The 15,808-nt window shown below is 42.0% G+C and overlaps 1 protein-coding gene across 1 annotated transcript; it reads right to left on the bottom strand.

Moving 5' to 3' along the window:
- Positions 1-3,461: 3,461 nt before the first annotated feature.
- LOC139073891 (keratin-associated protein 4-12-like) lies at positions 3,462-10,602 on the bottom strand. Its single transcript, XM_070560466.1, has 2 exons — positions 10,088-10,602; positions 3,462-4,252 (listed from the first exon to the last, which is right to left on the bottom strand). The coding sequence occupies exons 1-2, from the start codon at positions 10,594-10,596 to the stop codon at positions 3,919-3,921; spliced, it is 843 nt and encodes a 280-aa protein (XP_070416567.1). The 5' UTR covers positions 10,597-10,602; the 3' UTR covers positions 3,462-3,918.
- Positions 10,603-15,808: the final 5,206 nt, after the last annotated feature.

The following is a 15,808-nucleotide window of genomic DNA, read 5'->3' as shown; positions in this document are numbered from 1 at the left end:
CCCGGAGGAAAGTCCGTCCGCCTTCCGATGTATAGTCGCGTGGGTGTCTCAGACGTCCTGAGATGCTGTCTGGATATCCTTTGTCAAGCGATAAGTGTCCAAATAATTGTAGACTCGAAGGGCGAGAGACAAAGAGGACTACTCACGGCGCCATCTTGGAATCCACCTAAAGATTTTTTTTTTTAAATTTTTCCTTTTTCTCCCCAAAGCCCCCCCGGTACATAGTTGTGTATTCTTCGTTGTGGGTTCTTCTAGTTGTGGCATGTGGGACGCTGCCTCAGCGTGGTCTGATGAGCAGTGCCATGTCCGCGCCCAGGATTCGAACCAACGAAACACTGGGCCGCCTGCAGCGGAGCGCGCGAACTTAACCACTCGGCCACAGGGCCAGCCCCTTGAACTGAAATTATTTTTGATACTGCTTGTCACCTGTGAGACTGTCAAAAATTTAAACTTTGACAATATTGTCAGATAGTGAGACTATGTGGAAAGAGGCATGCTCAGGCTTTTCTCGTGAAGATTTGACAATAAGCAGCGTTATTCTTTGACTCAGCTATCCCAATTCTACAAATTGTTCAAAACATACTCAGGAAAAAATATGAAAAGATGTTACACAAGATTATTCATAGCAGTGCTGTTTGTAAAAACAAAACAGCAACAACAAAAACTAAATACTACCCCAGGTCCTTCAATAGGGTCCTGGGGAATAAACTATGGTGCATTCCCATGATGGAGTACTATGCAGCAGTAAAAAGGAATAAGGAGTCTCTCTATATGCTACTATGAAGTATTCTCCGGGATATATTGTTAAGAGATGATAAAGAAGATGGAGAAAAGTGTCTATAGTGTTCTACAAGGTGTCTAAAAACAAGGGAAACAAAATTTATTTGCGTACATTACATTTTCTTAAATAATGGAAGAAATAGAGAAAGAGAAGATGAGAAAACAAGAAAGAGGGACTTACGGTTCCAGCCAAGATGGAGTAGCAGGGATTGTATTTACCCTCCTGCTTGAAACTACTAAAACACCAGACAAAAATAAATCAGACAATGGTTTTAGATGTTGGCTGTCAGACAGGGCAGAACACTGGCACATTAGAGAAAGGGAACAAATGAGAGAAAGGATCCTTTGGATTGCTTGGTTTATTTCTTGACAAGAGTTTCTGGGGTGCAGCTCTGGGAGAGAGAACCAGGAAGAGCCTGGTAATCGTCCTGACTGGAGGAGATAGAGCTGGGATGGAGTCAAGACAGCTGGAATTCACAGGGCAGAGTAGCAGAGAGGAGAGAGTTTCAGAGAGAACCCCAGAGATCTGCAGAAGACCCACCTCTCTTCAGCTGTCTACTGATGAGCGCATATGTGTGAAGAAACTACCTAACAGCAGAGAAAGAGCCCCCCAGCTCCGTAAAAGGCAGAGGGAACAATCCTTGGAGCTGACACAGGGCCAGAAATAGTACATGCTCCCAGGAGCCAGAGTGAAAAACCTTGTAATTCACTGTTGATTGGTTAGAGTACTCTGAAGAGTATTTTCTCAGGAGTGGGCAGGTTTTTCCCTAGAGGGAAGGCTGTTCTGGCCCTGCCTCACACAGCTTATAAGCAAGTCTTGAAAGGATAAAACTGTTAAGTCAACTTAATTACATCCCAGAAAAATCAATTACTTGGACTACATCAAAATAACAAATTTTTACTCTTCAAAAGATACTGCTTAGGAAATAGAAATGTAAGCCACCCTTGTGAAAATACTTACGGAACATACATCCAGCAGGATTTGTATACAGACCATATAAAGAACTCTTACTACTCAATGATGAGAGAAACAACCCAACAAAAAGTGGGCAAAAGATTTGAACAGACATTTACCAAAGAAAACATACAGATGGCAAATAAACCCATGAAAAGATGTTCAACCACATTGACCATTAGGAAGAGTCAAACTAAAACCACAAGGACAGAACGCTGTACGTTCTCTGGAATGGTTAACATTAACAAGACTGACTTTACCAAGAGGTGGTGATAATGTGAGGCCATTGGAGCTCTCATACAAGGAATATAAAATGGCACAATAGCTTTGTAAAATAGTTTAACTGTTTCTTAAAAGAGTTATAGATACACCTACCATGTGATCTAGCCATTCTACACCAAAGTACTTACCCAAGATAAGTAAATGCATATGTCCATACAAAGACTTGTTCACAAATGTTCATGGTGACTTTGTTTGTAACAGAAAAAAATCTGGAAATAACCAAAGTGTTCACCAACAGATGAATGGATAAACAAATGTGGTCTGTCCATACAATGAAATACTTCTCAGCCATAAAAAGAAATGAACTGGTGATGCACACAACAGCACGAATCTCAACATAATCATGCTGAATGAAAAGCCAGACAAGATAGAGAAAACAACGTAGGATTCCATTTATAAAATTCTAAGAAATGCAAACAAATTTATAGTGCCAGGAGATCAGTAGCACCTGGGAGTGGTGGATGGGAAGGAATTACAAAGGGTGTGATGGCTGTTCATTATCTTGATGTGGGTGTTGGTTTCATGAATATATATCAAAACATCAAATCGTACACTTTAAGTATGTGCAGTTTTTGTATGTCAATTATACCTTAATAAAGCTGGGAAGAAATGAAGAAGATAATGGAAATATCAACCATAATTTGACTGAGAGAAGGTGGAAGGGATAGGGTGGAGAAGATAGGGACAGAAGCTAAATTTCTTTGAATGACCTTGTTTTGTAGCTTTGACTTTAGACCCATGTAAATATTTTACATAATTATAAAATGCAATTAAAATTTTAGAAATCTCTCAAGCCACTAGAACAACGATGATAACAAAGAAATCTATCTGTATATGCAGTCATAACTTCAGAAAAGCAACTATTCCAAGATCAAAAATAAATAAATAAAACAAAACTGAAAAACTATCTCAAGTTTGTTTTCAGTAACCATATTGTTGTCACTACAGTTAAGTGTTGCTTAAGGATGGGGACATGTTTTGAGAAATGTGTCCTTGTGCGATTTTGTCATTGTGCAAACATCATAGAGTGCACACATACAAACCTGGATGGAATAGGTTGCTACACACCTAGGCTCTATGGTACTAAACTTATGGGACCACCATTGTACACGTGGTCTGTTGTTAACCGAAATGTCGTTATGCGGTGCCTGACTGTATTGCTAATATTATTCTGAGATTGTTGGGAAAACATTATAGAATAAAGAGAATGAGTAATTACATTGATGCCCCTGAGAACTGGTATTTTTGTCATGGGAGAAATGAGGTTCTAAGTAAGATATACGAGGTTAAGTAAAAACCCTGTAGTTCTCAGCAGAAACCCATGACATGGTTCCATCTCTATTGAAAGATTGACAAAGCCATGTTGTCTGTGCTACAAGTATAGGTAAAGTAGGATTGTCCAGACTGCAGAGGAAATCTTAAAGAAGAGTGTCATCACACTGAATTTTCATACAGGAAAGTGGTGGTTTATTTTGGCATTGAGTTATAACATAGAAAAATTTGGAGAATAACAAGTATAAAAGAGAATTTTCATTGGACAGCCAAGAGAGAGATTATAAAAATCTGTCACGTAGAAGTACTGAAGTCAGGCTTCGGCTCCTTGAGCTTCATGGCCTGGTGCCCAAAAGCTAAAAGGGAGAATTTGTCAACGCAATAGTCGGTGTGTTATAAGCAAATTTACAGTTAGATAAGAGGGAGAGGTTCAGAAGGAGTAGAATTTGGACTGGTGCCAGAATGTGCTCACAGAGTTAGTGGGCCTATGGTGGGCTCAATAAAATCATGAGACCCTACTCAGGTGAGCTACATCAACCCCACTCCATGTCCTAATGGTCAGCACAAAAGGAGGGTCTACATCTATGGGGATAGAGGTAAATGGAGACAGTGGACACAGGGCAGGGGGCTTAGCAGCAAGAGGAGGGGCAGCACACAGAGCGGGGGCAGGTGGAGATGACACAGGTGGGGCGGTAGCAAGTGGTGTGGCAGGAGACCCGGCCACAGACTGGGCGCAGACAGCAGAAGGGGCGGCAGCAGCTCGACCCACAGCTAGAGGGGTGACAGCAGCTGGAGATGCTGCAAGAAGGTTGGCAGCAGCTGGAGATGCAGCATTGGGGCCTGCAGCAGCTGGACACACTGCAGCTGGGGCGGAGGAAGGTGGGCTGGCAGCACACAGACTGCTGGCACTGGGGCCTGCAGCAGCTGGAGATGCAGCACTGGGGCCTGCAGAAGCTGGACACACTGCAGCTGGGGCGGAGGCAGGTGGTTCTGCAGCATGCGATCTGACAACAGCTGGGGCGGCAGCAGGTCTCCTGGCCACAGCCCTGGTCAGAGCAGACGGAGCCACAACAGGAGCTGACCATGGTGTCAGTGGAAGGCTTGGGGTTCCACAAGTGGGTAGGAGTGGGTTTCACAAGAGTGGTTTCCTGAGTTTGAGAGTCTCCCATCCCGCTCCCCTTTTATACTCCGCTGAGTAGCTGATGTTACCATGAGTAACAGGCTTTCCCTGTTGTTTTTCCTGCTGGGGAGTTAATTAATATTACTGAGTTAATAATTGTGCTTATTAGGTTAAACATGCCAGAATTTCTAAGAAAAGCATCATTTCCTTCTTCTGCAGCGATTCATTGATCGTGTTAAGCCAGGTGACACCACTTTCATGTTTCTTCCTCTGCCTATGTGTCTTCCAAGTTGGGAATATCATACGATATTCTATTACAGAGATTTTACATGTGTCACCTTTTCCTTTTCTTTGCATGATTCTAGATAATATTTTGAGGGTGGTTATCACAAGGCCAAATCTCTTTATATGTCAAAGGAGAAAAATGCCTGCTGCTGTCCGGTGGAGCGCTGAGAAGGAAACAGGGGGAAAGACTCACCATTGGGGTTACTTGTGCATGATGGGGGATCTGTGGTCTGGGGGCCTGGTGGCCTTTATACTCTCGTACAATGAGGGGAGACTCGGATGTGTTTCCTGGGTGACTGGGGGGTCAGGAGGTTACAAAGTCGTCCCAATCTCACTGTAATGATGCTCCTCAAGAGTTAGTTTTTAATCACTCCTTCCAATGGGCAGACTTTTCCTTACAAAGACAAACTTCTTCCCCAGGAATCTTCACACACAGTAGGCTAAAGGCGAGTGCGTTGACGTACCTGCTGATGGGCCAACAGATGCAATGCCTTCTGCATTATGTGGAAGGTTTCATTTAAAGCCTTTCTCTTTACCCTTTCAGTAATTTGAATTCAAGTCACTCTGCTTAGATAAAGAGGATATAAACAGATAAGCCTCACTCTTTGTCCTGTAGGCACGTAAATAAGATATATTAAGAGGCACGATTTTGGCAAATATTCAAAGCATCAAAGTATTAGGGTCCACAATGAGCGTTATGTGTATGAGTCGTATGTACTTGCAGTGAAAAGTGAGATAATATAAACAGCTACTGTTTGGGAGTGCCGCCACGTGCCAGACATTCTGCTGAATGCTCTGTAGTTATTGTCTTGGTCTTTCCTCTCAAAGAACAGTGAGTTGCTCATTATTCTCTTAGAGTCACACAGAAGTGCGTTAAGTTGTTAGATCCTGTCAGTCTGTGAAGGGTAAGCAGTACCAATTCCACACCTTTGGTTGCGCTGTTTTATCCTCTTAGAATGCTTCTTCTCCTACTTCATCTCAGCAGTTTCTTACCATTCCTTTAAGTACCAGCCCGGATGTCTCCTTCTCCCATGTTTTCCTTGACACACATTTTTCTAAACCTCCGCTCCTCCCCCTTTATGCTTGCTATCACATTGTGGAAGTCTCAGACTTCACACGTCCGGTTCTAACCTAAACCCGCTTGCCTGTCCGTCTCCAGCTGGATGGTCAACACCTGAGTGGACACTTGAACCACATGTTGTTATCATCAGGCGTGGAGCGGAGGACGCCATCAGTGTTTTCTTTTTATTCCTAGAAATCACTTTTTAAATTATATTTTGGAATTGTGCCAAATATCTTTGTTTCCAAAGTAAATTCTCTGAAGGGGAGCACGTTTAAGGAATTCTCCTATTCCTGTGCCTTCCTTGCAGGCCCGCCCTCCCCCATAGATGGCCATATTTATAATTTAACATTTTCCTTCCCATTGCTATTTTAAATATAAATATATTTGGGTTTCATACTTGTATCACCTTTGTTTCTTAGATAAATGGTTGTATACTGCGCACTTTGTTCCAACTGGCTTTTCTCCACTTAACAATTGATCCCAGAGCTCAGCTCACAGTGGTATGTTCAGATATCCTTCATTCCATTCTCAGCCACAATGGAGTCCATTCTGCGGACACCATGCAGCTTATTTAGCCAGTCTCCTGTAGATGGACATTTGGGTTGTTTCCAGGCGTTCACTATTAAAATAATATTGTGCCTTGAAAACAAGAAGTATTTTTGTTATTTTGAGGATTGAGAGTTCAATGTGTATCTACAAGATCTACCTTGTTGATTTTGTTTAGTTCTTTCATATTCTTATTAATTTTTCTCCTCATCTTCTCACCTTAAATGCAAAGTGTGTTAAAGTCTTCAGTTGCTGGTCTCTTTCTCTTCTATTCTCGCATCACCTGTGATCTCTGTTTCTGAAGTTCAGCTGTGTAGTTATATTTTCACTGAGCCTTTACCACGAGAAAGCGTCCCACGTTGTCTCCTGTGATGCTTTTTGTGTGACTCCAACTTGTTTGATAACAAAATCGGGACCCCTGCTTTCTTTTATTTGCATATTCTGTGATATAACCTCCTCTATTCCCTTACTTATAGCGCTCTGAGGCTGGTTGTTTTAGCTGTATCTTGTGTCTACAGCATAGTAGTGGGTGTTTACTTTTCAGTCAATCTGCAAATCTCTTTCTTTTTACCTGTGAGTTGAGACTCTTACATGTGTTGGTGTAACCATTGATCAATATGTTTGGCTTTAGTTGTGTCGTTTTATTATAAATATAGTGATATACCTATGTAATATAATAAATAGTCATATATAATAATAGTGATATATAATAATAGTGATATATAACATGTAGTGAATTATGTTTTATATATAATATGTATGTTAAATAGTTATGTCTCTATCGCTGTATCTCTGTAACTAATCTTTCACTATTTGTTTTATTCCCTCTCTGTTTCTCTCTCTCTCTCTCAATGTGTATTTTGGTACTCAGGAAGATTTGTATCTTGTACTAACAGCTACCTTCGTATAAATGTCTTTATATAATACCCGATGAGTCTGATTTTTTGGCTATCGTCAGTTGATTCTCTTCTTTCAGAAACATTAGAATTACCTACTTACTTCTTAGTCCTCCCTGTCCTTCCGCATCAGATTTGAGTTCCTATTTAATACCCGTAGGCAATCAGCAATATTTTCTATATTATGTATTCTCTCTCCTTTCTCTCCATTTTTTGGTAATTGTCCTACATCTGCATGGTCAGTACATGGCCGTTACACATCATATTGCCTCTCTCATGTTCCACACTCAATGTTAGTTCTATGAATAATATGGATGCATATTATATGTGCATCCATACATATGCATGTGTGTATGTAGAACGCCCTCTGCTAGTCCTCGTGTAGATGTCCCTCCAGTATCTTCAGTCATTTGGGTTGGTTGGAGCTCGTTCACGAGTAAATTCCTCAGGATAGCCCCACGGGGAGAACATTCACTGAGGTCCTTCGTGTTCACAGGAGTCTTTTGTGGCCTTTATAGCTGGAGTTCAGTTGGGCTAGACAGAAAATCCTTGGTTCATATTTCCTTTCTTAAGTGTCTTTAAAATGTTAGTCCATTACCTTCTGACATAAAGTATTGCCATCAAAAAGTGTGAACACAATCCACTTCCCCTTTCCTTATAACTGACATGGATTTTTTGTCTAGATCTTCATTGGGTTTCTCTTTTTAAAAACATCCAATAGTTTTATAACGTTGTGTCTCAATTTTGAGTGCTGTGGGCTGCTTTTTCCAGGTGTGTACAAGTGAGCTTTTATTTGAATTTCAATTCTTAGTATTCATTGTGTTTCATAGCTTTGTTTTTCTTCTTTGAAGATCTATTATAGATATTCTCTGTGTATTTTCTCTGTCACTTTTTCCTTCAAAATCCCTTTGTATCTTTCTTCATTTCAGTCTTCAAGATGGGTTTGGAAATTCCATACAAATGTTAAAATCAGCTTCTAAGCATCCGCTAATCAGCGTACTGGGATTTTGATTGCGATTGCATTGAATCTTTAGACTGATTGACGGAGAATGGGCATCTTAGCGATACTGAGCGCGCCGGTCCACGAAGGGGGTGTGTCTCCATTCCTTTAGCTCTTCCCTGATTTGTCCTTCTGCAACGGTGCAGCTTTGCAGGCAGAGTTCTTCCACAGTTTTGTATTTTTTCCCTGAGCATCTTGCGTTCTTGATGCCTTTGCAAATAGAATTGCTCTCATTTAAACTTAACTATGTCGTAGTTTGTTGCTAGTATACCAAATACAGTTAATTTGAGTACACTGACCTTATATGTCACGTCCCTGTTAAATTCACTTGTTAGTTTCTTGAGTTGTTTTGAGTGTAGGAGCCCAAATTTCTGTCTAGTTGTCACCTCAAGTGAGTAACTGATGATTTATTTTCATGCTCTCTTTCTTCAGTGAGCCAGCCCCCTAGCTCCCTCTCCAAACTAGGCAGCTTTGGTGGGGCTCTCAGATTGTGGAGTAAGGAACTGTCTTTTAGGGGACCGTGTCCTCATTTGAATCACAGATACCTGCACCTAAAGAAAAGCTCCAAAGCTCAGTCTCGTTCATATAAATAAAGCACAGGGAGAAATATAGTGTACAAACCAGTGGACAAATGTCTAGAAAAATATTAAAAAGTAAACACATCAGTGATTTTGTTGAGAACCTCCACTAGGGTGGTGGCTCCCTTAGTGCAGAGAGTTTTGTGTGTGTTACTCTCCGCTGTTACCCCCGCACCTTTAACAGTGTCGCCACGTAATAAATGCTCAATGAATACTTTTTAAATGAATGAGTGAAGATTTTGGCATTTGGAAGGATCAATGAAAGGAGACTCACTTTTCAGGAAAAACGCTTGACCCCCGTTTCCACATAGAAACACCTGACAGGAAGTCAATACTGCTCTCTGCTGTGGTCATGCCACGGTTTCCACCAAGCACCTTGTCTTATGAAGGACCTGCTGCACTCCTCTAGGTTGCCTGTCTGTCTTTGCAGTGTATATGGATTTGAAATCTCCTATCAAAAGAAAAAATGCGTGAGGACTAAGGTCCTATTGTAAATAGGGGCAGAATCAGCACACACTTGTTTTGCTGCGTGGATGACACCCGTATCATGGAGCGCGAGTCTGAAGACAAACGTGCAGACTGTGCCAAATAGCACATTGCAGCTACGACAGCCGATGTGACCACGAAGCACGTATTGTGTTCTTTTTACTTTTATTTACGTGGAGTCCGCCAAACTCCCGGTTTCACTTCTTTGTTCTTTTCCTTGGAGACATTCATAGTCTTAGGTGATTTGCTCATGAACTAAGGAGGCATCTAGGAATAAATCAGGCAGTGAATAATGAACCATTTACGGAGAAGTGATAAGACCATGTGGTGTGTCCTGCAGGAACAGGTCAGGTACTCTTGTCTAGAAACTGAAGACAAAATCTCAAGGGAGCCACAATCACGCTGAATTTTTAATGCAGGGAGAAGTAACTTTATTTTGTTACAGAAATATAGCAGGGTACAGAAAAGCCCTAGAAAAAAGAAGTCAGGAGAATGATTTCACCACTGGTCAGGTTGAAGGGTAAACTCGGTTAAGCGTAAGTGCTCGGGACCACATCTGTCTCCTGCAACAGCGTGACCCGGTTCCCCAATGGAATCCTGAGGCCCAGTTCAGTCAAGTGACCTCAACCACACTCCCTGTTTCCTAATGGTCAGCATAACAGTGGGGTCTATATCTGTGAGAACAGAGGTAGACAGACGGTGGTCACAGGGCAGAGATTCAGCAGCAAGAGGAGGGGCAGCACACAGGGCGGGGGCAGGTGGAGATGACACAGGTGGGGCGGTAGCAAGTGGTGTGGCAGGAGACCCGGCCACAGACTGGGCGCAGACAGCAGGAGGGGTGGCAGCAGCTGGAGCCGCAGCAGCTAGAATTGGAGCAAGAGGGCTGGCAGCAGCTGGAGATGCAGCACTGGGGCCTGCAGCAGCTGGACACATCACAGCTGGGGCGGCAGCAGCTGGACACACTGCAGCTGGGGCGGCAGCAGCTAGAGATGCAGCACCGGGGCCTGCAGCAGCTGGACACACTGCAGCTGGGGCGGAGGAAGGTGGGCTGGCAGCACACAGACTGCTGGCACTGGGGCCTGCAGCAGCTGGAGATGCAGCACTGGGGCCTGCAGAAGCTGGACACACTGCAGCTGGGGCGGAGGCAGGTGGTTCTGCAGCACGTGATCTGACAACAGCTGGGGCGGCAGCAGGTCTCCTGGCCACAGCCCTGGTCAGAGCAGACGGAGCCACAACAGGAGCTGACCATGGTGTCAGTGGAAGGCTTGGGGTTCCACAAGTGGGTAGGAGTGGGTTTCACAAGAGTGGTTTCCTGAGTTTGAGAGTCTCCCATCCCGCTCCCCTTTTATACTCCGCTGAGTAGCTGATGTTACCATGAGTAACAGGCTTTCCCTGTTGTTTTTCCTGCTGGGGAGTTAATTAATATTACTGAGTTAATAATTGTGCTTATTAGGTTAAACATGCCAGAATTTCTAAGAAAAGCATCATTTCCTTCTTCTGCAGCGATTCATTGATCGTGTTAAGCCAGGTGACACCACTTTCATGTTTCTTCCTCTGCCTATGTGTCTTCCAAGTTGGGAATATCATACGATATTCTATTACAGAGATTTTACATGTGTCACCTTTTCCTTTTCTTTGCATGATTCTAGATAATATTTTGAGGGTGGTTATCACAAGGCCAAATCTCTTTATATGTCAAAGGAGAAAAATGCCTGCTGCTGTCCGGTGGAGCGCTGAGAAGGAAACAGGGGGAAAGACTCACCATTGGGGTTACTTGTGCATGATGGGGGATCTGTGGTCTGGGGGCCTGGTGGCCTTTATACTCTCGTACAATGAGGGGAGACTCGGATGTGTTTCCTGGGTGACTGGGGGGTCAGGAGGTTACAAAGTCGTCCCAATCTCACTGTAATGATGCTCCTCAAGAGTTAGTTTTTAATCACTCCTTCCAATGGGCAGACTTTTCCTTACAAAGACAAACTTCTTCCCCAGGAATCTTCACACACAGTAGGCTAAAGGCGAGTGCGTTGACGTACCTGCTGATGGGCCAACAGATGCAATGCCTTCTGCATTATGTGGAAGGTTTCATTTAAAGCCTTTCTCTTTACCCTTTCAGTAATTTGAATTCAAGTCACTCTGCTTAGATAAAGAGGATATAAACAGATAAGCCTCACTCTTTGTCCTGTAGGCACGTAAATAAGATATATTAAGAGGCACGATTTTGGCAAATATTCAAAGCATCAAAGTATTAGGGTCCACAATGAGCGTTATGTGTATGAGTCGTATGTACTTGCAGTGAAAAGTGAGATAATATAAACAGCTACTGTTTGGGAGTGCCGCCACGTGCCAGACATTCTGCTGAATGCTCTGTAGTTATTGTCTTGGTCTTTCCTCTCAAAGAACAGTGAGTTGCTCATTATTCTCTTAGAGTCACACAGAAGTGCGTTAAGTTGTTAGATCCTGTCAGTCTGTGAAGGGTAAGCAGTACCAATTCCACACCTTTGGTTGCGCTGTTTTATCCTCTTAGAATGCTTCTTCTCCTACTTCATCTCAGCAGTTTCTTACCATTCCTTTAAGTACCAGCCCGGATGTCTCCTTCTCCCATGTTTTCCTTGACACACATTTTTCTAAACCTCCGCTCCTCCCCCTTTATGCTTGCTATCACATTGTGGAAGTCTCAGACTTCACACGTCCGGTTCTAACCTAAACCCGCTTGCCTGTCCGTCTCCAGCTGGATGGTCAACACCTGAGTGGACACTTGAACCACATGTTGTTATCATCATGCGTGGAGCGGAGGACGCCATCAGTGTTTTCTTTTTATTCCTAGAAATCACTTTTTAAATTATATTTTGGAATTGTGCCAAATATCTTTGTTTCCAAAGTAAATTCTCTGAAGGGGAGCACGTTTAAGGAATTCTCCTATTCCTGTGCCTTCCTTGCAGGCCCGCCCTCCCCCATAGATGGCCATATTTATAATTTAACATTTTCCTTCCCATTGCTATTTTAAATATAAATATATTTGGGTTTCATACTTGTATCACCTTTGTTTCTTAGATAAATGGTTGTATACTGCGCACTTTGTTCCAACTGGCTTTTCTCCACTTAACAATTGATCCCAGAGCTCAGCTCACAGTGGTATGTTCAGATATCCTTCATTCCATTCTCAGCCACAATGGAGTCCATTCTGCGGACACCATACAGCTTATTTAGCCAGTCTCCTGTAGATGGACATTTGGGTTGTTTCCAGGCGTTCACTATTAAAATAATATTGTGCCTTGAAAACAAGAAGTATTTTTGTTATTTTGAGGATTGAGAGTTCAATGTGTATCTACAAGATCTACCTTGTTGATTTTGTTTAGTTCTTTCATATTCTTATTAATTTTTCTCCTCATCTTCTCACCTTAAATGCAAAGTGTGTTAAAGTCTTCAGTTGCTGGTCTCTTTCTCTTCTATTCTCGCATCACCTGTGATCTCTGTTTCTGAAGTTCAGCTGTGTAGTTATATTTTCACTGAGCCTTTACCACGAGAAAGCGTCCCACGTTGTCTCCTGTGATGCTTTTTGTGTGACTCCAACTTGTTTGATAACAAAATCGGGACCCCTGCTTTCTTTTATTTGCATATTCTGTGATATAACCTCCTCTATTCCCTTACTTATAGCGCTCTGAGGCTGGTTGTTTTAGCTGTATCTTGTGTCTACAGCATAGTAGTGGGTGTTTACTTTTCAGTCAATCTGCAAATCTCTTTCTTTTTACCTGTGAGTTGAGACTCTTACATGTGTTGGTGTAACCATTGATCAATATGTTTGGCTTTAGTTGTGTCGTTTTATTATAAATATAGTGATATACCTATGTAATATAATAAATAGTCATATATAATAATAGTGATATATAATAATAGTGATATATAACATGTAGTGAATTATGTTTTATATATAATATGTATGTTAAATAGTTATGTCTCTATCGCTGTATCTCTGTAACTAATCTTTCACTATTTGTTTTATTCCCTCTCTGTTTCTCTCTCTCTCTCTCAATGTGTATTTTGGTACTCAGGAAGATTTGTATCTTGTACTAACAGCTACCTTCGTATAAATGTCTTTATATAATACCCGATGAGTCTGATTTTTTGGCTATCGTCAGTTGATTCTCTTCTTTCAGAAACATTAGAATTACCTACTTACTTCTTAGTCCTCCCTGTCCTTCCGCATCAGATTTGAGTTCCTATTTAATACCCGTAGGCAATCAGCAATATTTTCTATATTATGTATTCTCTCTCCTTTCTCTCCATTTTTTGGTAATTGTCCTACATCTGCATGGTCAGTACATGGCCGTTACACATCATATTGCCTCTCTCATGTTCCACACTCAATGTTAGTTCTATGAATAATATGGATGCATATTATATGTGCATCCATACATATGCATGTGTGTATGTAGAACGCCCTCTGCTAGTCCTCGTGTAGATGTCCCTCCAGTATCTTCAGTCATTTGGGTTGGTTGGAGCTCGTTCACGAGTAAATTCCTCAGGATAGCCCCACGGGGAGAACATTCACTGAGGTCCTTCGTGTTCACAGGAGTCTTTTGTGGCCTTTATAGCTGGAGTTCAGTTGGGCTAGACAGAAAATCCTTGGTTCATATTTCCTTTCTTAAGTGTCTTTAAAATGTTAGTCCATTACCTTCTGACATAAAGTATTGCCATCAAAAAGTGTGAACACAATCCACTTCCCCTTTCCTTATAACTGACATGGATTTTTTGTCTAGATCTTCATTGGGTTTCTCTTTTTAAAAAAATCCAATAGTTTTATAACGTTGTGTCTCAATTTTGAGTGCTGTGGGCTGCTTTTTCCAGGTGTGTACAAGTGAGCTTTTATTTGAATTTCAATTCTTAGTATTCATTGTGTTTCATAGCTTTGTTTTTCTTCTTTGAAGATCTATTATAGATATTCTCTGTGTATTTTCTCTGTCACTTTTTCCTTCAAAATCCCTTTGTATCTTTCTTCATTTCAGTCTTCAAGATGGGTTTGGAAATTCCATACAAATGTTAAAATCAGCTTCTAAGCATCCGCTAATCAGCGTACTGGGATTTTGATTGCGATTGCATTGAATCTTTAGACTGATTGACGGAGAATGGGCATCTTAGCGATACTGAGCGCGCCGGTCCACGAAGGGGGTGTGTCTCCATTCCTTTAGCTCTTCCCTGATTTGTCCTTCTGCAACGGTGCAGCTTTGCAGGCAGAGTTCTTCCACAGTTTTGTATTTTTTCCCTGAGCATCTTGCGTTCTTGATGCCTTTGCAAATAGAATTGCTCTCATTTAAACTTAACTATGTCGTAGTTTGTTGCTAGTATACCAAATACAGTTAATTTGAGTACACTGACCTTATATGTCACGTCCCTGTTAAATTCACTTGTTAGTTTCTTGAGTTGTTTTGAGTGTAGGAGCCCAAATTTCTGTCTAGTTGTCACCTCAAGTGAGTAACTGATGATTTATTTTCATGCTCTCTTTCTTCAGTGAGCCAGCCCCCTAGCTCCCTCTCCAAACTAGGCAGCTTTGGTGGGGCTCTCAGATTGTGGAGTAAGGAACTGTCTTTTAGGGGACCGTGTCCTCATTTGAATCACAGATACCTGCACCTAAAGAAAAGCTCCAAAGCTCAGTCTCGTTCATATAAATAAAGCACAGGGAGAAATATAGTGTACAAACCAGTGGACAAATGTCTAGAAAAATATTAAAAAGTAAACACATCAGTGATTTTGTTGAGAACCTCCACTAGGGTGGTGGCTCCCTTAGTGCAGAGAGTTTTGTGTGTGTTACTCTCCGCTGTTACCCCCGCACCTTTAACAGTGTCGCCACGTAATAAATGCTCAATGAATACTTTTTAAATGAATGAGTGAAGATTTTGGCATTTGGAAGGATCAATGAAAGGAGACTCACTTTTCAGGAAAAACGCTTGACCCCCGTTTCCACATAGAAACACCTGACAGGAAGTCAATACTGCTCTCTGCTGTGGTCATGCCACGGTTTCCACCAAGCACCTTGTCTTATGAAGGACCTGCTGCACTCCTCTAGGTTGCCTGTCTGTCTTTGCAGTGTATATGGATTTGAAATCTCCTATCAAAAGAAAAAATGCGTGAGGACTAAGGTCCTATTGTAAATAGGGGCAGAATCAGCACACACTTGTTTTGCTGCGTGGATGACACCCGTATCATGGAGCGCGAGTCTGAAGACAAACGTGCAGACTGTGCCAAATAGCACATTGCAGCTACGACAGCCGATGTGACCACGAAGCACGTATTGTGTTCTTTTTACTTTTATTTACGTGGAGTCCGCCAAACTCCCGGTTTCACTTCTTTGTTCTTTTCCTTGGAGACATTCATAGTCTTAGGTGATTTGCTCATGAACTAAGGAGGCATCTAGGAATAAATCAGGCAGTGAATAATGAACCATTTACGGAGAAGTGATAAGACCATGTGGTGTGTCCTGCAGGAACAGGTCAGGTACTCTTGTCTAGAAACTGAAGACAAAATCTCAAGGGAGCCACAATCACGCTGAA

This window comes from Equus przewalskii, chromosome 10, assembly GCF_037783145.1.
Source record: "Equus przewalskii isolate Varuska chromosome 10, EquPr2, whole genome shotgun sequence".
Lineage (NCBI taxonomy): Eukaryota > Metazoa > Chordata > Mammalia > Perissodactyla > Equidae > Equus > Equus przewalskii.
This window is presented reverse-complemented; position numbering and strand designations above follow the sequence as displayed.

What these genes read in the sequence shown, in the direction of transcription:
- LOC139073891 (XM_070560466.1), bottom strand. Translation starts at nt 10,596, where the DNA reads ATGGGAGACTCTCAAACTCAGGAAACCACTCTTGTGAAACCCACTCCT. An exon ending in TGCCACCCCTCCTGCTGTCT is followed by an intron (nt 4,253 to 10,087) that starts GCGCCCAGTCTG and finishes CCCCAGCTGCAG; the next exon opens with TGTGTCCAGCTTCTGCAGGC.